General features: G+C 39.9%; 1 protein-coding gene across 5 annotated transcripts in view; it reads right to left on the bottom strand.

Moving 5' to 3' along the window:
* Nucleotides 1-8,593: 8,593 nt before the first annotated feature.
* The window catches only part of CAMKK1 (calcium/calmodulin dependent protein kinase kinase 1), a 182,405-nt gene continuing 164,899 nt past the window's right edge, over nucleotides 8,594-26,099 (bottom strand). For all 5 annotated transcript variants that reach the window (XM_030536912.1, XM_030536916.1, XM_030536913.1 and 2 more), the window contains 3 exons: nucleotides 25,737-25,865; nucleotides 23,119-23,222; nucleotides 8,594-10,485 (listed from right to left, as the gene is read on the bottom strand). In XM_030536912.1, coding sequence (XP_030392772.1) covers nucleotides 10,413-10,485; nucleotides 23,119-23,222; nucleotides 25,737-25,865 — 306 coding nt within the window. In that variant the 3' untranslated portion in view covers nucleotides 8,594-10,412. The remainder of the gene's footprint in view (nucleotides 10,486-23,118; nucleotides 23,223-25,736; nucleotides 25,866-26,099) is intronic.

Genomic DNA, 26,099 nt, shown 5'->3' with positions numbered 1-26,099 from the left:
TTTTGCATATGGTGAAAGAGATACTAGGACAAGGAAAGCACTGGAAGCATCATGCTTTTAAATACCTTCCCACTGCTCTAATCCTTTGCATGCTAGTTTAAAGTCCATGCAGACCCATATTGCTGCTCAAATGTCAAGTTATAATCTGAATTGCCCATCACAGCATTGGTAATATTACACTTCATTAGGAGCCAGCTGCTATTTTGTATGAGCAAACTCATAGGCAGGGTGATCTTAGGGGTTTGTATTTAAGCAATGATCACAATAGTCAGTGATGTGAATATGAACTGAGGATAGGATTTATTCCAGCACTAAGCACACCTTTTCCCCTACCTAAAATGGATGAAAAAAACAACAATGAAGGACACAAGATAAATATTAGTGCAGGGTTGGTAAAAGTGTCTTTAGCATCATTATAATAGTGCAGAGTTGACTGCCACACAAGAAGCTGACGGGGCAGCATGATCTTATGGAGCATGCTGAGAGAGATGGTCTTGTGGCTATCCCTCTGGGCTCACGCCTCTTGCCCATCCAATGTTCTCTTGAAACACCAGAGCTGAAAATCCTTGGTACAAGCTGTTGCAGTTCTCAGTGGCAAGGAGATGACAATTTCCCTGTAACCTCTCCATTATAAACCTACTGGCCAATTTTGACTGATACTTGTGTTATTTCCAGATGTGGAGGGAGATAGGATGAATATGACTTAATGAAGTATTAAAGAAAATTAGCTCGTGTGGTTCTCTTTTAAAAATGGGCTGGAATGCTCAGTACCTTCCATGCTTAAGCCCTAATTGAAAAATAGGGCTTAGTATGAATTCTGTGCGTTGGGGTGAATTTCAGCCTCAGTGCTTAAATACGCAAATTTAAAATAATTTGTACTTCAATCACTACATCAGCATTAGGAGTTTCTATAGACTTTAATGTCATTTTCCTTTCAGTTCCAGAGTATAAAAGCATGCAAAAAATAGCCTCTCTCTTAATAGTACATATTTACACCGTAATGGCCACGTGCCATCACAATACAAAGCGCATATACATCATGCTTCAGTTATAGTAGAATGCATAGATTGCTATACCTCACACCAAATAACGCAACAGATGTGAATACCAACACAGAACAGGCATATAAATCAGGTACAGAGCAGCAAAATTACGGCACATGGTATTAGCATTGTATCCTGAAAATTATAATTTATTTAGCTTTTATCATTCTTTTTGAAAACTGTAGTGTTGGAAACACTTTATGGAGAAGGAATATTGAACAAAGGCGCTTTCCTCAGCTTGAGGAAACGCAAAGCTTAAGTGACTGTGATTCAGTGAATGAAGGTTATTCCTGCATAAAAAGCTAGGGATAAATTGCTACTTCCTCTTTCCCCCACTCCAGTACATCCAGAGTTCTGAGTGAAGCAGATCTTTTGTGTTTTTGTACAGTGCTCTGGCCCAGGAAAGAAAATGCTTTCACTTTTTGTTCAATTCTGTAAAAGTTTTTAGGTGAAAAGGAGAATCTCCAGTAAGTCAAAATGCACTATACAAAAATTCACTAGATTCCTCCCAGTCCCAAGATATGCTGTAAAAATCTGAAATATTGTAAGAGTTGCTAATCTTTTTCATTAAAACACAATAAAAGTGCACACAAGCTCTAGCAACTCCACTTTCCTAGTTTTCATTTAGATTAGTATCTAGATGTCCTCTGTATGGAGAGACTATTCTCTTTCCTTCTGTCTCCTCGTCTCAAATCACAAACATTTTGCATTAGCATCAAGGATCAGGAATTGCTAAGTTACACCTGAGCAGCATGCAGCAAGGATCTAGGGGTTTGATCCTACACAGTGTGGAGGACTCTGGCCCGGATCCTGGGAATAACGTAAGCTCATGCTTAACTTTAAATATGTGAGTAGCCCAACTGGTGTCAATACACAAAGTGCTCAGGACCTTGCAGGATGGAACCTTAGTTGAATTGGAGAAGTAACATTCTTTGCTGTATAAGTCTTGAAAAGCTCTTGCTAGCCATGACACTGAAATTTAATTTGCAATCATGCAACAAATGATCTGTTACATACACCTCAGATTGCTGCCCTACACAGGAGATGTTATACATGTGTTATACTGAGAAGGCCTTTTCTTTTTTGCACATTTTCCACACAGCTCTTTGACTTGCTGATGATGGGAGAAAGAAGGTGTGTTGGGGTGTGTGTGGGTTTTTTTTCGGGGGAGGGGAGAGAGGGTAATGGTGGCTTTTATGAGAGATTGGTATTTGTGAACAATGTGAATACAACTTTGTTTGATCCTCCTGGACTAATCATGAGAAGAGACGACACACATATTCCTAGACTTTAAAGGATCTCATGTTGCAATTTATCACAAAACACAAGAAAATAAATTTCAAGTCATACTTTAGGTAGTCATTTGAAGCCCCTGTGAGGTTTGCTTTTTTAAGGACTACAGAATGTCTAATCTTAACTATGAGCTGGCTAGACAAGTAATGAATAGTAAAATCTGTTATGGGGACTTTCTTTCTTTTAGTTGCACTACAGTTCATTTTGTCTCTAAGAAAGGACTGTGCCATGCCCTCTCTCCTCATTTTAAGACTGTTATATGGTGCATTCCCTGATCTATAGATAGTTTGCTTCCCACCTACAGTACCGATCTGCCTAAGTAAGGAATGCTGTTGTAATAGCATCCTCTTTGTTTTGCAGAGATTTCAAGGCGGAGTGCACCTTTAAAAAGCATTTGTCAGAAAATTTTCTACTGAATTCCCAATACACTTTAGATCTCATTTCATTTATGCTGTAAGGCTCTAGGACTAAGATACATACAGGATTATTTATCCTTGCATTGTTAAAGTCTTTTGTGGCACTGGATCCTGCAATGTGCTGAGTTATGTGAATTCCCACTGAAATCAATGGGTATTGAGGGCACATCATACCTCCCAGGAGATCCATGTGGAACAGAAATATGTCACTTACATCCAAATGATATTAAAACTCATAGTAGACCATGTATAGACTCCTTTATAAACTAATATATAAATTTAAATGGTCTCTTCCATAAATTATAGTGCACATTCACAGATGCATGTAACACCTATACAAAAGTGACATACTTGACTTATACAAAAAAACACACATTTAGTTTCCATGAGCACTCACCACCTTACAAGACTGGGCTCACAAAGAGGCCAAGTTATCATCTGAATTTGATTTATTTGTAATAAAAGAATTTATTAGCCTAGAATTGGAATCATGCAGTAAAACTGCAAAGTAAGTTAGAAACTCTTCAAAAGAAAGACATCTATGTTGATTTCATGTAACTCTCATATTTTCATTTAAAATAAAATTTGTGTCACTTGAACTTACACACTAACTCCAGCTGCAGCATTACAAAGACCAAAATCTGGGCTTTAAAGGGTACATTCTCTACAGCCCTCATGCTTACTTTGTTGAACGTAATCTATTTCACACCACAGCACATCTCTGAACTTAACTTAGCCTCTGTTCAGTTGGTGCAACTAAAGGCCTAGAAACTCTTACTATAAGGGGATTTTCCCCCACTCCCAATTTCTTGAATTTACACTTGACTCACAGTCCATGCTTCCCTGAAATAAATATTACAATTAAGATTGCACGTGCCCACCAGAGGTAGATTTATTTATAATTTTACTGCTTTGACATCATGATCCATGGAACAGTGACATTCCTTTAATGAAATCCATTGCAACCAACATGGCACAGGTTTATCATACACAGTAACTAAAGAAAAATCCTTGCATTCTCTCTTTGTCCTTGTTTCTGGAAATGTAAGCAGTTCAAGGGGTCTCGTCTCATGGCTAGCATGTTCAATTATGCTGTTTCCAAAGAGGAGTTTACATAAGAGCTTATGCTTTGCTATAAACACCTGCTTGGAAGACAGATATAACAGCTACAACAAATAGAACAAAATGAGTTATTTTTAAAGTTTTCTTTTCAAGATTATCAGAGCTACTTGTTAGTCATTTAGGACCCTGATCTCACGCCCACTAAGTCAGTGGCAAAACTTCCATTGTCTTCAGTTTGAGCAGTATAAGAATGTTTCAAATTGTACCCAATTTGCAAATAAAATGAATCAAGCTAGCATCTGATCTCCTCTTAAAACAACAACAAAAATGACCTCTAAGTTGCCTAACATCTTTGAAACTCAACGACTGCCCTGACATGCAACCCACTGGCAATTTTAAGTAAAATAAAAAACCAACAGACGAGTGTCTTGTCAGAAGCTACTCAAACAAGACACAACACTGTTGTCACCAAAGGAGTGAAAGGCAAAGAAAATCTGTGAACATGTTATTAATGTTAGCCACTTTTCAAATTATGCTTTATATGTTATATATTATGATAGATAATATTATATATGGTAAATAAACAGGTGGGTCTTACAGAGATCTTTGTGGCACCTGATTCATTATCGTTTTAACCTACAAAAGAGATGATTTTTGTTTATTTCACATATCTCAAGGCACTGAAAAGAATCATAGAAAAATCTAAATCTAAAGTCATGATTAATGCTGCATGTGCACTAAATTCTCTTGTAGACAACAATTATAGGAACTGATGATGTGACTCAAACTGGAAAGGCTATACTGTAAACATCTGTTTCTTTACTTTGCACTGTCAAAGTCTCCAGCAGTCTGAAAGACAACTGGCAAAATCTAACACGGCTGATTTGCTTGGTGTTTTTATAGACCTTTGCTGCTCAAAGGTGGAATCATGCAGATATGACACAATTACTAGCAAATACACATTATTCTTTATCACAGACAAATGGCCAGGAAACCACGGCACAACAGCAGCTATAGTACACGTGCACACTGGGGTGAGATGGTGTTATAAATATCAAGGATCACTATACATGCTTCACTCAGACTTACAGTGTAATGATAAGCATCTGAAAACAATGGGAATTTGGGTTTTTTTTTAAGTGTCATGTTCATATTGAAATACTCCCACCCAAAATGATAAAGATCTCTAATATGGTTGCCCTTGCTAACTGACTTGACAAACTTTACCAAATGTTATCTCTCAAGCTAAAAACTTAGATCTATTAATAATTTTTTTTAAATGCAGAAATTTCTTTGAAGGCTTCTCAAATTAGACATAACTTAATTACAACTTGGACTAAATTATAAGAAGTGACAAGTGCTTTACAAAAAAACTGTTAGAGGTGTTTTCTCACAGATGTGGACTTGAGTACACACATTTTGATGAATTCAGGCACCCTCTTCTGCAGGTAGGGTGACCAGAGAGCAAGTGTAAAAAATCGGGAAGGGGTGGGAGGTAATAGGAGCCAATATAAGAAAAAGACCCCAAAATTGGTACTGTCCCTATAAAAACAGGACATCTGGTCACCCTATCTGCAGGATACTCTTACAGCAGAAACAGTGCTGTCTAGTATATAAATGGTGGTGGAGAATGTTGAATACAAAATGTAGGGACTGCACAAAGACATCAGAGACTGACTATTCCAGCCCTCCCCTTGCTCTGCAGATCATCCCAATGCCCGATATTTATGTAAAGAAAATGATTTTCATCCATTCTGGATAGGGCTGGATTGTCAAAGATGAAAGGCTAATTTTAAAAAAAATATATAATCTGCTCCTGTCCCATAGCAGAAAGGCACTATTGCTCCAAGCTACACTAACACTGCTGCAAACATGTGGTACATTTCACTCTTATAGGATGACACAAGTGGAATGTCGTTTCATAGCATTCCCTCTAGACATGCAGAGAAATTATTAGACTTCTTTTGATGCTAGCATAATTTCCCCTTTTTGAACTGTGTGCAGATTTTAAGATTGCTTTGTGTGATGGAATTAGGATGATTTCTTGTCATCTAAAGGAAAAGAAATCTTGGGCTGAAAGCCAGAGATGACAAAGTCTCTGAAGCAGAATTCATTTTTGTCTGGATTGGAAGAAACAGGTCTATTACCTTTTTTTTTTTAAAGGAACATTGAACATTTTCTAAAAACAATTTTGGGGAGAATTTAAGAGATTAAAAGCAGCACAGTGTCCTATAGCTAAAGCAATAGTACATAAAGCCTATTCTTCCCAAAAATATTAAGATTTTGATTTGTTTTATTAATTGAGGCTGGGATTTTCAAAGCAGTCCTAAAGGAGTCAGGCTCCCAAATCCCACTGGAAATTGAGTGCATAACTCCACTGGAGTCCTTTGAAAAATCTCCTCCATAATTTCAAAATGGAGAGTTATTGAACTATAAATCCATTAGTTTAAGAAATAACCTAAATTCTCCTCCCCCAAATCAGCTAACACCATGAAGCTGAACTGGAAGATCTCCTTAGTGTAGATAGATGTCAGGTGCTATATTCAAAGTTTAACTTCCTTATCAAGTTTATTGACACAAACTAAGTATAAAATTGAATTCAGAGTGTCCACTAAGGTTTTTGACACCCATATAATTAAATGGTTTAAAGTCACACCTCAGTTAAAACCAGTGCAACTTTGACTGTAGACAAGGCTAGAGCCCAAATGAACTCAAGAGAATACCTCTGCTGAGAAATAATGCTCCATAATACTGTAATTGGTAAGTTCTTCTTTGCAGACTTCTTGTTTGAGCTGAAGAAAAGAGTAAATGAGTTTTCCATCAGCACCATTCCTTTTACAAAAAAAAAAACAAATATAACAATAACTCCAAGACTAGGCTGATTTAAGACACCTGCTTTTATGGTGACTACTCTGTAGCATAAATATAATAAATTACAATATTTTGTTATCCATAGATAGAAGGTGCTATTGAAGCACGATACAAACTGATTAAAATTCACACCCCCCTGTGAAGTGAGTAGTAGTATTATCCCCCTTTTCCAGATGGATTAATTGAGCCGTGGAGAAGTTAAGTGACTTGCCCCACTTCACACTCTGAGTCATTGTCAGAATTCAGATGAGAACTCCCATTTCCTCACTTCCAGTCCTGTGCTCTACAACTAGACCATAGACATAAAGGCTACTGGTCTGCCTATCTCTTGCTACACTTAATCTGCATTTCTCAAAACAACACTTCTGTGCGATAAAAAATAACTATAACCCTAACACTGAGAGAACGATGCTAGCAGAGATGCCTGTTAACATATGGAATCATAAGGATGTGGTGAAGAAAGTGGATGACATTCTATGGCCTTTGTTCTTTAGGAGGTCAGACTAGGTGATCAAAATTGCCCCTTCAGGCCTTAAAAATTAATGATTCTTTGAAAAATGAGACGTGGAGGAGAATAGAGGGAATATAAGCTATAAGATAAGATATAAACAAGGGGTTTATAACATTTTATTTCATTCACACCCTAAAAAAGGCCAAAAAACCTACCTTCTCATCCTGACCAGCCTTAATTTACCACTTTTCTCTCTGAAACAATGTATACTCTAGCTGCCTTCCTCACAGCAACACTCCAGAACTTGCACTTAAATGCATAATAACGGAAAATACTCCTGCCTTTTGACTTTGCCCTTTTCATTAACATAGATAAACACAGTGATAAGTAACAGTCAGGATGGATTTCCCAAGAACAAATTGTGTCAAACCAACTTGAGAGCTTTGTTTGACAGGGTAACAAGCCTTCTGGATGGGGGGGGGAAGCGGTAGATGTGGTATATCTTGACTTTAGTAAAGCTTTTGATACTGTCTCGCATGATCTTCTCATAAACAAACTAGGGAAATGCAACCTAGATGGAGCTACTATAAGGTGAGTGCAAAACTGGTTGGAAAACAGTTTCCAGAGAGTAGTTATCAGTGGTCCACAGTCATGCTGGAAGGGTATAACAAGTGGGGTCCACAGGGATCAGTTCTGGGTCCGGTGCTGTTCAATATCTTCATCAATGATTTAGATAATGCTATAGAGAGTACACTTATAAAGTCTGCATATGATACCAATCTGGAAGGGGTTGCACGTGCTTTGGAGGATAGGATTAAAATTCAAAATGATCTGGAAAAAATGGAGAATGCTCTGAAGTAAACAGGATACAATTCAATAAGGACAAATGCAAAGTACTGCACTTAAGCAGGAACAAACAGTTGCACACATACAAAATGGGAAATGGCTGTCTAGGAAGGAGTACTGCGGAAAGGGATCTAGGGGTCATAGTGGACCATAAGCTAAATAGGAGTCAACAGTGTAACACAGTTGCAAAAAAAGTGAACATAATTGTGGGATGTATTAGGAGGAGTCTTGTAAGCAAGACGTGAGAAGTAATTCTTCCGCTCTACTCTGTGCTGATTAGATCACAACAGGAGTATTGTGTCCACTTCTGGATGCCGCAAGTCCAAAGATCTGGACAAACTGGAGAAAGTCCAGAGAAGAGCAACAAAATGATTAAAGGTCTAGAAAACATGACCTATGAGGGAAGATTTAAAAAAATGGGTTTGTTTAGTCTGGAAAAGAAAAGACTGCGAAGGGGACAGGATAACAGTTTTCAAGTACATACAAGGTTGTAACAAGGAGAAGGGAGAAAAATTGTTGTTGTTAATCTCTGAGGATAGGACAAGAAGCAATGGGCTTAAATTGCAGTAAGGGAGATTTAGGTTGGACTTTAGGAAAAACTTCCTGTCGGGGTGGTTAAGCACTGGAATAAATTGCCTAAGGAGATTGTGGAATCTCCATCACTGGAGATTTTTAAGAGTGAGTTAGATAAACATCTGTAAGTGTTGGTCTAGATAATACTTAGTCCTGCCTTGAGTGCAGGAGACTGGACTAGATGACCTCTCAAGGTCCCTTCCAGTCCTATGATTCTACAGAGGTGTGCACACACCTTTGTACTTGCCTGACTAAACACAGCAACCCTAATGTAAATCGGAAGTAACTCCACAGAAGTGAATGAATTACTCCAAATTTATAGCTGTGCAACATGACAATCTCATCTCAGAACTCAAACTAGCAGCTATTCTCTCTCTCCTGTGGAATTGCAGCAGGACGTAACCTAGGACATGACATAACTACTTTTGTAGTGGTTTCAGCCTCCATTGCTGCTGACTTGGGATTCCAAACAAATCTCTGACCTCCTAATTTGACAACACTGAAGATTCATGCATATTATTAAAACCATATTAGGGGTGTTACAACAGCATGCCACAGCAAAGGACCAAGTGCATAAAACTTAAAGTATTGAAATGGTACACAAATGAGTTTAATTTAACTCAACTTTTGTCCTGTAGCTTTTCTGGGTCTCTTGCTTAACCTCTAAGAATCATATACTAACATACTCTCTTATAGGAAAATGTCCTATTTCAGGGCATTCACCAGTAAACAGTAGTTAGATAAAAAACTCAAGCTATAATCAAACACACGTACTCTCTCTCTCTTATGGGGTGGACTGGGAGGTGAGTGGGAAAGGAAAATCAGATTGCCTTAAGTGACAAATCAAATCCATTGTCTCATGCTTTCAGATCTGTAAATACAAATTCCTGTCCACACATTAGCACACAAATGGAATCAAATCCCAGCTCTCTGGGAACAGTACACTCTATAAGCAAGTACACTTAAGGTGACCAGATGTCCCGATTTTATAGGGACAGTCCCAATATCTGGGGCTTTTTTTTTTTTTATATGGGCTCCTATTACCCCTCACCCCCTGTCCTGATTTTTCACACTTGCTATGAGGTCACACTAAATACATTCTATAAGCAAATGCTCTTGGTGCCCTAAACCATCATATTCAGATGAATATCAGGGCCTTTAACTGTTCTGGGACACTTGAAAGCTCAATGCAGATGGATGGCAATACCGTATATTTCCAATATTGTACTAAAATGACTCTAATGTGGCCCTATATGTTAAAAGGAGCTATATAATTCAAAAATAAGAAAAAATGAAAAGCACAAAGAATTACACTGTGGAAGATCTCATTCTACTTTAACAGACGTCAACAGGAATTTTGCCATTGACTTCAGCAGAAGTAAGACTGTGCCCCAGTAAATTTAAGCACTTGAGTAATACAGGAGACCTGGCTACTGCATATCTTTTTTCTTGGTACTTTGAATGCAGAATGCAAAAAGCTGGAAAACATCTTGATGGCAAGTGCCCTATTAGATAAAGTTTGGTTCTTTGAATTATTAATAAAAACATATTAATTGATCAAGATGCCAGACTATAATGACCACACAATGTAGGCTGAAGCACAAATGCAGAATGAGCTACATTTCAAATACAGAGAAACATCTTACATGTTGAATGAAGCCAATGAGTAATACAACATAGCATTCCATGAGTAAATCATTTCCAAAGAACTTGCACTATTTGTTGTTGTTGCTTGTTTCCTCTTTTCAATTTCAGTTTTTCAGGTCACAAACTTTGGTTTGTGAAAGCAGAATGTGTGTGATATAACACAACGGTTACAACAGCAGTAAATAACCAATCCAGGACATGCACGTGGCTTCATGAAGTAGCCTCATCTTCACAGACGTCAGGGAGATCAGGGTCCTTTATTCCTTCTCTGCTCCCTTGCTTTCTAGATGAATGAATGAAGGGAAGTAAATAATTAGAAACAGGCATTTAGAAAAATAGAGCAGGTGTAGTTTTCTCCAATAGGCAAGCCAAACCAATTTCATCAATAACTATATGAAGGATGACTTTCAAATAAAAAACTGTATTTCCTTAAAAAGTAGACCATGTAAACAGTTAGACTGTGATAAAGAAAAATGCATCAACACCAGTGCACTGATCTCTCAAGTATTATAAGACTTTGTATCATGAGGCTATGGCTCCTTAGTTTGTCAAAATACATTCTCAACTAACTCCCTTTTATTGCACTAGTACAAGAGATTTAATTCTCAGAAACAGACATACAGAAAGGCAGCAATGTTTATAAGTTTATTTGGTTTATATTTTTAAAATCTACTTGTTTAACTGATTTTATGGTTTGACATCTGCAACCCTTTTTCCAAAGCTCAACTGCAAACGGCTGCTGATTAAAATGCCAATTATATAATTTTTTCCCCCAGATTTCCCACCTTTTTCAGCTTTTCCAAGAAAAATCCAAACTAGAAAATGTTTTTAAAATGTTTTTAATAAAAAATAGGTTTTCAATAAAAAAAATCATTTTGAAATCCAAAAACTGCAGAGTGGGGCACGGGTCGCTTGCTGGTGGATTCTCTGCAGCTTGAGGTCTTCAAACCAATTTTGAGGATTTCAATAACTCGGTCCTGGGTTAGGGGTTGTTATAAAATTGGATGGGTGGGGTTCTGTGGCCTGCCTTGTGCAGGAGGTCAGACTAGATGATCAGATTGGTCCCTTCTGACCTATGAGTCTATGAGTCTATGTAACTGAAAATATTTACTGAAAACTACACTAAAAACGGAACATTTTTACAAAAACTCAAAATTGTTCCTGATAATTCAAAAGTTTTAGCAAAAAATTTTCAGTTTCCAGTTTCTGATAATTCATTGAAAAAGTCTAAGCAAAACTTGCTCAGTATTAGCCACTAAACCAAAATGAAGGTAACTTACTTATATTTTGTCTTACTTCAAAGTCTTCAGCCTTTTCAGAATGCTCCTAAATTTCAGCTTCCTCTCTTGCAGATTCAAGAGACTGTCGGTTGTCTCAATTGCAACGCCAACTTGAGTGTTGCCCCTGTCTGAGTCCCATCCACACACAAAAACCCTTTACTCAAGTGTGCTGGTGCTTTTAAGGCCTTGTCTACACTAAAATAGGTTTGCTGGTATAGGTACACTGGTATAGCTATACTAACACATTGGCCTTGGCTACACTGGCGCTTTACAGCGCTGCAATTTTCTCGCTCAGGGGTGTGAAAAAACACCCCGCTGAGCGCAGCAAATTACAGCGCTGTAAAGTGCCAGTGTAAACAGTGCCCCAGTGCTGGGAGCGCGGCTCCCCGCGCTGGAAGCTAATCCCCTCAGGGAGGTGGAGTACTTGCAGCGCTGGGAGAGCACAGCAGCGCTTTTGAGTTTTGAGCGTAGCCAAGTCCACTGTCCTATTGGAGATGCACCTTATACTGGAAGAACAGTTGGCAAGCTGTCAAGTGGCAAAGACTCCAGCTCAAGTTAGTGCAACTTGTCAAGTGCTAACACAATCACTTTGCTGCTAATACAATCACACTGTGTGACTCGAGTGCTATTTCACAATATGTCTGCTCTCACCCGAGCTAGGCTAACTTGAGAGGAAGTAACCAGAGTGTAGGTAACTTGAGTTTACTCTGCAGCGAAGACAGCCTAGGAGAGGTAGCAAGGCTAGTCAACTCTTAAAACTGGTTAAGTGAAATTTTTTGGACATCACACCTAATCATTTAGTTTGAAGCTGTATCACAGCTCACACATAAGCGTTCCTTTATTTTAAAGAGTGAAACAGAAAAAGAATGGCTGCCATTAAGCATAATTCCATTCCTAAGTGCACCATCACAGCCCAGGTGATAAACCTGACCTTGAATATAGACAACTGACCATTTCCCAATGCACTTTCAGGCCTGACACCAACATGCTGAGTAACAGATCCATCTTCAGTGGCTGATCCCAGTTAATTCAGGGGCTGTCATCACCCTCTTTAAATGATTTATTACCGTCAACAGGAAAGGAGGTTTCATTATCAGATATAATGCAAGCAGGTCTGTGCAGTGGGATAACGGCAAGCATAATTCAGCAGCAGATGGTGTCTCACTGGTTATTTACAGCCTGCTGTCATTTTGTACTGTTTGCTACTGTTTGCAATTTGATGAATCAGATTAAATGTTTCCCTGTAATGCTCAGTAGCTGATACACCTTGTTTTAGTATTAAAGGCAATGTGATCCACAGGATGTGGAATGGGTGCAATACAGCAAAAATTGACAAAACATTCAATACAATACTGAATATCAACTAAATTCATTTTTCTACAGACAGCTGGGGTGATCTTGCAGTAAATAGTCTGCGGTCTGTGCTGCCACCATAGGAGACATGAGTACATGCTGAGAGGACTGAGGCTAAATGCTAGTCTCCATTAAATAGCTTTTCTTAAGGTGTTATTTTGTATTTGTGTTACTTTGGTTAATAGCAGGCTAATGAACCTTGCTCTGTGTGGTTATCCAACATGCTGCACTGTTGAGACCATTGTTAACAGTGGTAATAACACATGACACTCATCTAGCAATTTTTGTACATTAATGGTGCAAGCTTCACAACATAACAGATAGTAAAATTAAGATAGAGAGGCAAAGAGACTACAATCAGTATTTGAATCATGGCTCCTAGTCCCATGTTCAGTCACAGCTCGCTCACTCTCTGTCCTGTTAACAGATAAGAATTCTTTCCTAATGCCATCTATGCCTTCACTATGGGCCAATATCTGCCCTCATTTATGCACTTGGAACTCCCATTGACTTCTGTGGGAATGAAGGCAGAATGTTAATGAGAATGAAGCAGCCAGGAGTTATGCCTGGGTATCTGAGTAGAGAATTTGGTCCTAAGTATTTAAAGAAAAATTGCTTCAGAACAATGGCAGCATCTTTCTTGTGAGCAGTTTGTTGCACCTCTGGTTCCTGATGAATAGACCTCAATCACAGGTTTCATTTGCACCAGGCTGTGTTATTCATTCCAAAACCCAAGCATTGTCTACACTGGCAGTTTGTCTTAGTTCCAGCAATCTCTGGCCAGCCACTGAAGTTTCTGTATCAGAGCAAAATAACTGTTGACAAAATAACCCTCAATTTGCACAGACTGAGATTACTTGAAACCAGTGCAGGCTTCAATGGAGCCAACTGGCCACAGATGGCTGGAATCAGGGTGAATTTCCAATGCAGATAAGCCTCAGTCATGCCCTTACTGGGAGACCATGCATATGCTGCTGTTAAGACTAAACAGGAGGCTGTGGCTGAAACCAAGTATCATGGGGTAAGTGGTGAACTTTTGTATTTTATTACATCTCTCTAGCCTTACTGGATGCTGATACAGGGGGTTTCTCCTGAGCTTGATTTTCTGAGCATGGTCTTTTAAGTCATCGTAAGTGCAAAACTTCCTTTGACTTCAGTGAACCTGTCTATGAATTCCTGAACTGTACTTCCAAGTGGAAAAGACTATTACACTAAAACTTTCTCTTTTTTCAAAATTGAAAACAGTCCCATGTATCACAATCCAAATGCCAATTAAAGTGCTTCATCAGCCTTTACTCTGCTCAGTTCCTTCCCAGTACTTTTGGGGAATTTTTTCAAAATCCTTCACTCTTACAGCAGGAGGTGTCTCTAGTTTGATTCATCTATTTATTTAACAGTGATAAATGAGCTCCTAAGCAAACAATTGTCTCCATAATAATAGAGCTGCTCAAATGGAATTTCAAGACACATGATTAATTTCCAAGCATTCATCTGAAACCATCTCTGTCAAACTCTAGGCAGAATAACTATGCTTTGAGCTGGCTCTGCACAGTAGGATTTTGCACTGAGATGTCGTTTTTTTAATCACCTCCAATAGTTTCCATTAACTACATTTTTTGTTGTTGTTGTTTTGAATTGGATAGTATACTTTGTGGACAGATCCATGGAATCTGTTGCAAAATATGCATGCTGTCTGCTTAGGTCCTGATGGATATGAGAAATGCTGAAATGTAGACTAACAGGTTTTGTCCATATCAGTCATAGAATATCAGGGTTGGAAGGGACCTCAGGAGGTATCTAGTCCAACCACCTGCTCAAAGCAGGACCCATCCCCAACTCATCACAGCAGAGTCCAACTCATCCCCCCCAAATGATCACAGCGGAGTCCCAGAAACTTGAAGAGGAGAGGTAATGGTAGAATTACCTGCTGCATATTTGGTTGTAGCCACATTTATTAATCTTTCATAAGTTCTAAATACTAGAGATGGGCCTGAGCTGCAAGTTCAGATCCAGATTCCCAAATTTTGTGGGTATTGGAGCTAAGGTTTTGGATTGAGCCCCATCTCTGCTAAAACTCACCAAGTCTCCCTCTCCCATCCTTCCCAAAAGAAAAAAAAAAGAAGGGTGAGGAAACATGACCAAGAAAAACCCCAAGTAACTTGGAGAATGAATGTTAGTGTCACACACACATAAATACTGTAACAAACCACATAACTACGGTAACAAAACTGCTCCTATATGAAGGATGGAATTTTATGTTCTCAATAACACAGAAAGCATGACAACTGAGGAGAGGACTTATAATTCTATTACACCCAGGGGAAACACAAACACACAGTTACCTTAAAGATGGATGCAAATATACAGATGAGCTTAAGAGGAACCTGTCCCTAAGGGCAAACAATGAGATAAGGAAGAAAATGGTAAAGAAGATGCTGGCAAAAGGCAAATGAACACGTTTCTGAATAATAAGGGAATGAAATTAAATAGAGGATGGAGTATTAGTCAGCAATGTTTAATAAGGCTAAAGACCAAATAAAAAACATGACAGTTAATGCTGTCACCCATAGTGCTGTGCATACTGGAGTAATCACCTGTGCTAACAGAAACTGATCCTGCAGGGTGCCAATTGCTTCCAGCAAGGTGTTCAGTGCCATCAACACCTACTGAAATTAGTGGGAGTTGAGGGTGCTCAGCAGCATACGGGGCTGTGTCCTTAGCATGTAGAGGTGTTATGAACATGCAGTGTTATTAATTGCCAAAGGACACAAGTTGAGCGGGAGTTAGGCACATAAACCACTGAGCAGATGATGGGTGCTTCTGCATGTGATGCTCCTAGATTAACAAAATGTTGTGAAATTCTGTGCCCAAGTTATTCTATAAACCATTAGACAGACTATAATACTGCTTACCCTTGCCACAATATGAGCCATTGCTTTCAATAAAAACACACATCCTTCTTTCGCAATGAAAAATATATTAGTGTGAAATTTACTTGGACAGGATTTTCCATTGACAATGTGTACACATTTGGGCTCAGGCTAGTGCCTGGTCTCCAAGACTCTCCCCATCATTCTCAGAGCCCAGACTCCAGCCTGAGTCCAAACGTCTACACTGCTATTTTTAGCCCCAAGTCAATTGATCCAGACCCTGAGACTTACTGCAGGGGTGTTTTTTTGCTGTGTAGATGTACCCCTTAAACACATATTTTGTGAAATTAAGGGTTAAAGTAAACTTGTCATCCTTTCTGCAGCCCGTCTCCTGCCAATACCATCAACAATGAAGCCTTTAACCTGGCTACAAGTGTCAACTGGATATGTTTTAAAAGTGAATGTAATTTTGGTAAAAGGTGCTGGACTGATAGCCCTGGGGGCTGGCATCCTCTCTCAGCACAATAGGCACAGCACTGGCAAGGAAAGTCTTGCACGTGCTGCCCCACCAATGTGCCTCAATTGAGTTTTGGAGAGAGTCATGGGCAGCAGGTATTGTAGGCAAGGGAGGTTTTGCCTCCTCAAACAGCCTACTGTGGCCCCACCCGCAGGCCAGCATGCCTCCTGCAGCAACTCGGGACCGCTGGTGCTGGGCCGTGCTGCGCTGCCTGCCCAGTGCTGGCCACCCAAGCACCGGGACTGGGGGCCGCCTGGAGCCCCGGGGCTGTAGGTGCAGTGACTGCGCCACACGGAGCGCCAGGGCTGGGAGCAAAGCAGTCGTGCTGCCTGGAGCCCTGGGACTGGGGGCACGGAGACCGTCCTGCCTGGCCACCCACAGCACTAGGACTGGGTGCACTGTGGCTGTGCCACCCAGGGGCTGAGGGTGCTCAGGCTGCAGTGCACCAGGGCTGGGGCCTCACCTCTCCCCCCCGTCTGTCCGGTGCTGGGGGGCCACGGTGGGGGTGGTTTGGGCATGTAGGATCTAAAAAAACAAAGAGTCAGATTCTGTACAGATCTCCTGAGAGACGCTGCACAGACAGAACAGCCCAGAGGGGAGTTACAGATGGCTTTACACTACCTTTGAGCTGCTCAGATTCCAGGAAGCTGCTGCTGTGACCAAAATGACCCTTCCTCTCCCCCCAGCATAAGTCAGAGCAGCCTTCAGGGCTATTCTATCTTATGGCACCCTTTTCTCTGTTGCCTGGAGCAGCATGTAGGGAGGGACCAAAGTGAGAGCCAAGAGATCAGCCTCACGGTGTTTTGTGACCTGTAGCAGCAGTTAAACACAGAAGCTATATAAATAGTGTTGCTAAAAACAGCCGTCTTCATTTTAGCTCCATTCACTTGTAACATATTGCCAAATACCTAAGCCTAGGTGCCTTTTAAACATGTCTAGACATCTAAAGTAAAGAAATAAATAACAAATAGGAAAAGATTTTTCAAAATTTTACAGGAAGTGAAGAATTTAAGCCCTTCCCATGAATTTAAAAACTATTTTTAAACAGGGCCATTTAAGGACCAAAATCTGTAACAGATATGAAAGGCCTCCTGCTATTGCAAAGAACTTTGATCTGCATCTTCTTTCCTAAGCATTTCCCAGAATAGAGCTTGGCATATTGTGAGCAGGTAGTAGAAGGATTGTGAAGAAATTAATTAAGTCAGGCAGCTTCCAACCTAAGAAACCCAATAAGTAGGCTGTTAAATTGGCATCTTTCTCTCTTTTTCTAAAGGGCAGATCCCTTTTCAGAAATGTTAATTAGGCACCAGATACTGAAAAGCTAACTCAGCTGTCAAAAGGATTATTGCAGGAAGATTCTTGACATTGGCGCAGATGCAAGTTGACTTCAGCAGCACCCAGTGCATATGGCTTAAAAACCCCCAACTATTTTACAAGCAGCCTAATTACACAAATTGAACATGAAACTGGGCAAGTTTTCTAATTGCTTTTCTTTTTTCCTATATAGGAACATGAAAGTAATTTTCCTTCCTATAATTGGAACTAAATGCAACTTTACAATCACTGATTTACCACACTTCAAAGACAGTACAGTCAGGGATGTAGAAAAACAGTGTTGTTGGGATTTTAAAAAAAATTGTTTGCTTCATTAATATGAGAGATACCTTTAATATAACAAAGGTGACACAGGTTACACCTCAGTTTCCAGTGTGTTTTCAGCACACAGAGGCTCACTATTAGATCATGCAAAGTGCTCTCAATTCCCATTGAGGAACATGAGCCAAATCCTGAAGTCTGCAATGTCGCTTTCATGGGAGTTTTGTTTGAGTGAGGACAGCAGAATTGAGTCCAGTGGGTACTGGTGTGCTCAGCAATACCCAGAGCTCCTAGGAACTGATGTGGTTAATTCAGTAGGAGGTATTGTTCTCTCTCAGTCACCACTGGACACACACAGGGTTGTAGGGGGAACTTTGACGCTGAGGATACTGCCTGCTCTATGAGATGTAAAGTCAAAATTCTGAACACCTGCATCTTTTACAATCCTATCACACATTTCATAAGACTAGAAGATCAAGGGTGGGTCCTGTCAAAAGGATTGGTACTTTCAGCAAAGTTACTGACTGTGTTTCTGCAGACTAATTGGGTTTGAACAGTTAAAATTCTTAAAATGAGAGCTATCCCCATATAACTAAGATGAATCTTACATAGGACTGAGTACAAATTACTTTAGATACATTAGAGGAAAGTGTCATGTTTTGTTTTTCTTATAAACCAAATGCTCACATAGATATTGGCTCACATGAGATATACAGAACAGCTCACAGGCCATCTGTATAACAGAGCTGCATCATTGCTGATAATGTATGTACTGAAGACAGGTGGTAGATAGTGGCAGGCATATAACAGATCAGCCACCCTATAGTATAACCTTCCTTCAGTCTAGTCCTTACTGTTCTGTATTATGTGTACTTGTTTTAAAGACTAAATGGGCCAAATATTGAGCTGGTGTCAATGGCATAGCTGCATTAAAGTTAATGGAACTACTCCGATTTATACCAGCTGAAAATCTATTCCACCATTCTGAAGTCACATACTGTCCCTGAATGTGAACTTCCGAAGCAGCATACACAATATTGCTTTTGGACTAATCCTGCAAGATGCTGAGCACTCTGGCCTTGACCCAGCAAAGGATTAGAGCACACTGAGTATGACTATGACCTCAAATCAAATATATGTAATATATGACTTCAGTGGGACTACTCATGAGCTTAAAGTTGTGCTTTGTGGGATCAGGGCCAGACTTTGCAATATCAAGCCCTTATACTGTAACAATGTCATTTAACATTGTTAGCTCCTAGAAGTTTATCATTTACACTTGTTCTGGATTTCAATTAACGTGACATCATTCATAACATGTACTTTGGAGATGATTTTATACAGAACAATCCATTGTAAATGGATGGCATGAAGCCTGGGTTTAATATCTAGCACAATTTCTCTTTGCAAATGTACTCAGTGTAATCAGGACATAATTCACCTAGTACAATGAACACTTCCACTTCATAGAAATAAAATAGCTTTGCCTCTTGTTTTCTGTATTTTCTTAAATGCAATGAAGCAAAACACAGGGAAAGATAAGAAGCTTACATCTCTTTCATTCAAGTGCACTAATCTAACTTTTACAATGTATAAAAAGAAAAATCCATATTATTTTAAATTATCTGTTTACAATGTTAAATACATCCTTGTATGTAAGAAATACTGTCTGAAGTATCAGTGTCTCTTGATTTAATTAGAAAAACATTCCTATGTTGGTCCATAAGGTCCATTTTTGCAAGTCTTAGTTTAGGGTAATCAAACATTACTGGAAGTGCCAGAAATGCTGATTGCATAATAGCACATAAGCTGATTGGGTACAATTAAGTAAGAGGACAGCACAGTTGAGCATTTGCACACACAAAGGTTACAATACATAGGATAAAGTTTTTGTTTTTGTTTTTGTTTTTTAAAGAAGAGATATAAACTTCCTTGCTTTGGAGCAACCACAAATTGGCTCTGATTCAATCAGTGAACTGGCTCATTATTGTAAATCAAGTGCCCTGAGCAAGCCAACACAATAGTGGATAAATGAGAACTAGCTGACATAATTTATTTCAAAAAGCCTTTGACACAGTGCCACACAAGAGGCTATTAAGGAAACTAAGTCCAGACATGGTGGTTGAAAATGATTAGAAGCGTGGAAAAGCTTCCATACAAGAAGGGACTGAAAAGACTAGAATTGTTCAATTTAGAGAGGAGATAAAAAAAGGGACACAATAGAGGTATACAACCTATCACTGAAGCTTAATAAGATTAAAAAAAATCAGACAGATTGGATAAAGATTTTTTTAGCAGGGCTATAAACTCTCATGCTCCAGGGTGTAAGAGGTCAGGAAGAAACATCTCCTACTGGTAGTTTATTCTATCACTGCCTACTAAAGGGTTTCTTATGCTACCTTCCTCTTAAACATTTGGCACTGATTACTGTCAGACATAGACTAAATGGACCACTGGTCTAATCCCATGTATCTCAGTAATATCTATGAGAACAAGAGAAAATCCTAACATACACCAGTTAGGATAAGATTTGAAGAAAAAACAGAAGCACCCATTGCTTCCCCCGAGTTAAATACTATAGAGGGTGACAGCTATTTGGTATTTTTCTTTAGACTCAGTAATGTCTCAACATCATAGAGTGAAAAGGAACTATGTGTGGACATGGGTGACAGTAGCAATGTCATAGGGTAACAGGAATGGAAGGTGATGGTCTGAGAGTTATATAAAGTGAAGATTAGCTCTTCCCGCTAAGCTGATGAAGTATCCACATTGGAAATGTTCTTCTGACATGTCCTTGAGACTGTATTTCATGCTGACAATCGCATCATATAGAGCAGTCTCTTGGATGACATCTCGCTTGCCAGCCTAGATTGAAACTGTCAGTTTGTAGACTGAAAATCAGTGAACTTCAGGAAACTGGCAGCAGAAATCAGAGAGCACGGTACATCTCTGCACTCACTACAGGCCAAATCTCAATGGGATTTGAGCATGCTCAGAACTCTAAAAGGAAACACTCAGCACCTCGCAGGATTGGGTCCTTGGGAAATAGATATGATGAACCTGTTCTACGTAAAGTCATAAAACTAGATGTGTTTCTGTTGTTATCCAGGTTCAATTCAACATGACTGCAGTAACTCTTTCCTTTCTGGATTAGGAGTGCTATTCATTATCCACAGCTGGTTAATCATGAAGTAGATTTACAGCAGGCTTTTGGTTCTGAAAAGGTTAAGGCAATAAAATATAAAGAGCAAAAGTGCTTCTTTATGGTAATCAAGGTCCTTTAACTCTCCTACCTCTGAAATAGTCTCCCACAGTAGATGGGAGAAGGGAGGTGGATACAAAAGAGAAAAGTATCTAATTGGATGTAGTCATTCTCCCTCTGTTGTAAGGATCTGGGCAGACAGCTAGAGCTATAGGACACTCAGCTAGATGGCACCAGACATCTAACTAGTACAGTGTATGGCAGGTCCTGTGTTACCATCTGTTGTGCAAAATCTAATTAAGGAAACGTATGGGAGTTGGAACTTGGCCTGTGTGTCTCATACAGGGAACTGTGAGTTAAAATTAGGCTAAGGCCCTGGCTAATATCCCTGACCCAAGTAGCAAACAAAAATCCTTACAGTTAAATGACTTTTCCTCAAGATCAGTTCTTCCCAGTTTTATGGGAAGTTCTAATGAGGATTAGTCTTTATCACATAACATTGTCTGAACACTCTGAAGGAATGTCTTCACTACCAATGTTAAAATGTTGATATGCAGTTGCGACACCACTGCTGGGAGACAGCTCTCCCAGCACTGTAAAAAAAACCCACCCCCCATGAGGGGAGTAACTGGTGCACTGTCACTTTACAGTACTGAAACTTGTATCTCTCAGGGAGGTTGTTTTTTTACACCCCTGAGTGAGAAAGTTTCAGCGCTGTAAAGTGGCAGTGTAGACAAGGCCTAACTGATCTAGGCTCCACTACGTGCTGTGAATTTGCATATTACCTGGATCCTGCTCCAACTGAAGTCAGTGGCAAAATTGCTTCTGACTTCATTAGTACAGGATTGGGCTCTAAAGTCCCCCCATCTTTAATGAGAGCAACTCGCTGAAATCTCTACACACTGGTGAGAGAAAAGACTACATTTGTATTTCCAAAGATGTAGTTAGGTAGTTTAGTTAATATATATAAAAAGTTATCAGCATCTCTGGGAATCTGCTAAGAGTGGTGTTTGTTTAGCAGGGAAGATGTTGAGTTTTGGGCATGATGTATATATGCAGCGGTGGCTCCAGGCACCAGCGCTCCAAGTGTGTGCCTGGGGCAGCAAGCCGCGGGGGGAGCCCTGCCGGTCCCTGCGAGAGCAGCAGTCAAGCAGCCTTCAGCAGCTTGCCTGCGGGAGGTCCGCCGGTTCTGCAGATTCGGCGGCAGGTACGCCGAAGCCGCAGGACTGGCGGACCTCCCGCAGGCAAGCCGCTGAATTTGTGGGACTGGGGACCTCCTGCAGGCAAGCCGCCAAAGGCAGCCTGCCTGCCATGCTTGGGGAGGCAAAAAAAGCTAGAGACGCCCCTGTATATATGCTATGTACTGTAACTTGGTTTATTACGTATGATGCATTTTGTTGGTTCCCACAATACTAATAACGTACTGTCAAAGGTGTCACTCACTGGCTTCTAGTCCAGGATGTGCATGTTTGTCAGTTTGCACAGACTACATGGGTAACTGATTTCCAGAGCAGAGCTGAAATATATCAGCAAGCTTCCAGTTGCACAGGTTTTTTATTTTTTAATGTCTAGATGACTCAGCTGGCCTCTTTCTCCAAACCTCCTACTTCTGTTGTTTATGGACAGCAGAGCAGAGGTTACTTACGTAAGAATTAAGTAACCTAGCCGCATTTCATAAAAGGATACTTTACTAGCTTGATGTTTGAATACTGTTTAAACTACACACAGTATAAAATAAACAAACTGGCTAAAAAGATAGATTCTGAGCTGCTCTAAATGGGTGCAACTCCTCTGAAGTCCACGGAGCTGCATTCATTTACATCAGCTCAGGATGTGGCTCTAAATATGGAAGTAGCTGCATCCATACAACTAAATGTTTACTTTGTTCTAATGTGGATGTTTCACTATACTTCAACCCCAAATGATACTTGAGGCCTTTATTAAGTAACTCCACTGACTGATTTCCACATGAATTTTACCTTTAACTTCTAAGGAAATTATCTGAAAACGGTTTCCATTATTCCTCCCACACTACTTTGTTCACTGAAGCGGACGTATACAGCTCAGGCTGAGCACTAGAAGGGGTAGATATACATACATTAATAGGTTTCCTGGAGCAGACATGGACCTCTCTTCCCTTCTGGCCTGAACCTCAAATGGGTTTCCAAATGAGCGTTTCCTTAGCATGGCCTTCACTAAAATCTTTGAAGAAGGAAAAACAGATCAGAGAAGATAGGTGGCACAGAGTTTTCATCATCTTTATAATGCAGCTCTAAGCATGAGATCAGAGGAATGTAATGATTACTTTGTTAATAATTTAATAAAATTGTAATGCCATTTCACAGTTAAAAACTGAACTAGAGGGATCTATATAATAGCCCTTAGGTTTCTGTTTGGTATAAATGCTGACCCACTGGCTATTGAAGTTGCAAAGGATTGCTAGAAATAGTTACATGAACACTGTCAACACCTATTGACTAGAAGGAAGGGAACAGGCTGGTTGCCTGAGCACAGGACTGGGAGCCAAGAGCTCTTCAGATGTAGTTCCAGCTCTGACAATGACTCCCTCTGTGACTTGGGAAGCCACTTTAAACCTCTTTGGCAGACCTTCACCTGGCATAAATGAATTAGCTTCATTTACTTCAATGTAACTATGTTGATTTACACCAGCTGAGGATCTGGCCACTTTATATACCTTTTCCCATCTGTAAAATGGAAATAAAAAAGTTCTTTTATCTACCTCATATGGAAGCTGTGAGAGTCATTACAGGTTAGAATGTGGTTTTATCACTAGTCCCAAATAAGGAGAGGTAAATAGCCAGACCACCTCAGTGGCAGGGTGAAGGTATTGTCACAATCATCCCACCCTAGAGAGATTAGCCACTAAACTTAGATTCAGATTCAAGTTCAGATTTTGTACGCCCTCAATCCTTAACTCCATTCAGCTGCATGGTATTTAAGTTTGGGGCCATCTCTGTTACTAACAGATCTTATTATTTCTATTTCTAGGTATCAGGATTCCCCGAAGAATATCAGATACCATCACTATAAGCACAGTATAAGACCTTAGATATTGTGGAAATGCACGAGGATAAACAGAGTACCTAAGTTTCCAGGGCTGTCAAATAGGCTGGCATTTTGACTTTCACTATTTAACAAATATTTTAGGAAAAGAGAAACCCTCTGCTTTTGGGGAAAAAAGCACGAGCCACCTTAGAACAAGTTTTTACAGTTCAATCTTATCTAAGAAACACAGGGTGGCTGGCTCATAGTGATGAGGTAGGCTCACAAATTCTGCAGTATTTCAGTGATTGCATTCTAAAATTAGTAGAGAAACATGGGGCCACATTCTCAGCGGATGTAAATTGATGTTGCTCCATTGAAACCAACCAACTGAGCTACACTGATTTACACCAGCTGCAGCTCTGGTCTATGGATTTTTCCCCAAATTATGGGATAGTATTAGTATTTTCCTCCCACATGTGTGGAAGTTCTTAAGCCACCAGGCTTTAGACCTTGCTTGCCTCCCTTTGCTTTTTAAATTAGTGAGGATATGTTAACAGTATTTTGTTTCAATAATTGAAAAGCAGGCATTTAGTTTTATGCCAAGAAGGCTTTTCTGGACCATGGCCTATATTTGTCTGGAATACTGCACTTCATATGTCAGTTCCAGGACATCTGGTAACCACACGCACACTTAAGCATAACCTCAATCTGCAGTCAGTAACGTGTCCCCTTTTCATTACAACTTCATCTTTTCCTTTCATAAACGGGAAGTGAGTCTTTCAACTCCCAACACTGGAGCCCAGTGTTTAAATGCCTAAAGCAGAAAGGCTGAGTTCTTAACTACCCATTGTAATTATTTATTTTAAACCTGGAGGTCAATATTTTGCAGTGTGTTTATTATTCCATCACATAGAAGATTTTGTAGGAAAAGGTTTCATACATTTATTTCTAGAGGGAAAATGCCATATGATTAAATTGCCTTCAAAATGGGAAGAGAATAGGATATCCAGTTCTTAGGGCTATATCTCTAGAGCTGCCTAGTGCTTACTGAGTTGCTACAGGCACCAACAGCCTGGTACTAAGCCCACTAAAGTCAATGAAAAGACTCCCATTGATGTCATGGGCTTTTGATCAGGCCCTTACTGCTGATTCAAAGAGAATATGCTCAACAACTACCATAGTGTGTCCTATGCTGGATTTTCTGGGCTATTTGCAGCTCTGCTTCTTACCTTGTCTGTATACATGGGCGGCTGCACAGCCAACAATGCAAACAACCCTTTACTCTCCCTCACTGCTCTTCCTTTTTCCAGTAGTAGTGGTGGTGTTGGAACTGGAGTTACTGATGTGTCTGGTAATAAGTCTTCCCAAATTTGAATTTCTTCTATCATTCACTTCCTCTGGTGCTGGCCACCTGGGGAGCTTGGCCCTGCACCTATTATCTGAGTAGCCCCTTTGATGTCAATGGTCATAAGGATAATGGCTGCAGGATCAAACCCCTCCGTGTGTTGCGGTACCAGTAAACCTTTTGACCTAAATGCACAGCTCAAAGGCATGAACAACGCCTACTGACTTGAATGGCTAAATCACGCACATCATACGCTGGAAATTTGTCTGCCCCTCACGTTGAGACTGCTTCACAGGCTGATGGCTCAAAGAAAGTGACATATCTCCCGGAACATAAAACCTTAGAAAGCTCCTGTTTACACTTACTACAGCTGGCAAGCTTGGGATTGTCTTGACGGAGTTCTTCACCTCCTCCTCAGTCACCTCCACCACAGTGCAATGCTCTTCCTCCAGAGGCAGTGGATCCTCCCCAAACTTTGTTAGCCAGGGATGCAACTACATAGAAAAGGGACAAAAAGAAAGCTGTGAACAAGCCACTGCAGAAAATCCTAAATGTGTTTGTCTCTTGTACTTCACATAGTATGGATGTTAGTTAATATGGGGAAATAATGAATATAGGGCTGAATATTATTACAAGCTGTGAGTCAGTATGGCTCCATTTTCCACATAGGTTGGAATGTGCTGAATCAACAGACTGAGGGCTAACTCAGAGAGTCTGCTGCACTCCAA

This window comes from Gopherus evgoodei, chromosome 17 (assembly GCF_007399415.2).
Source record: "Gopherus evgoodei ecotype Sinaloan lineage chromosome 17, rGopEvg1_v1.p, whole genome shotgun sequence".
Lineage (NCBI taxonomy): Eukaryota > Metazoa > Chordata > Testudines > Testudinidae > Gopherus > Gopherus evgoodei.
Note: the sequence above shows the minus strand (reverse complement) of the source record. Positions and strands in the feature narration are given on the sequence as shown.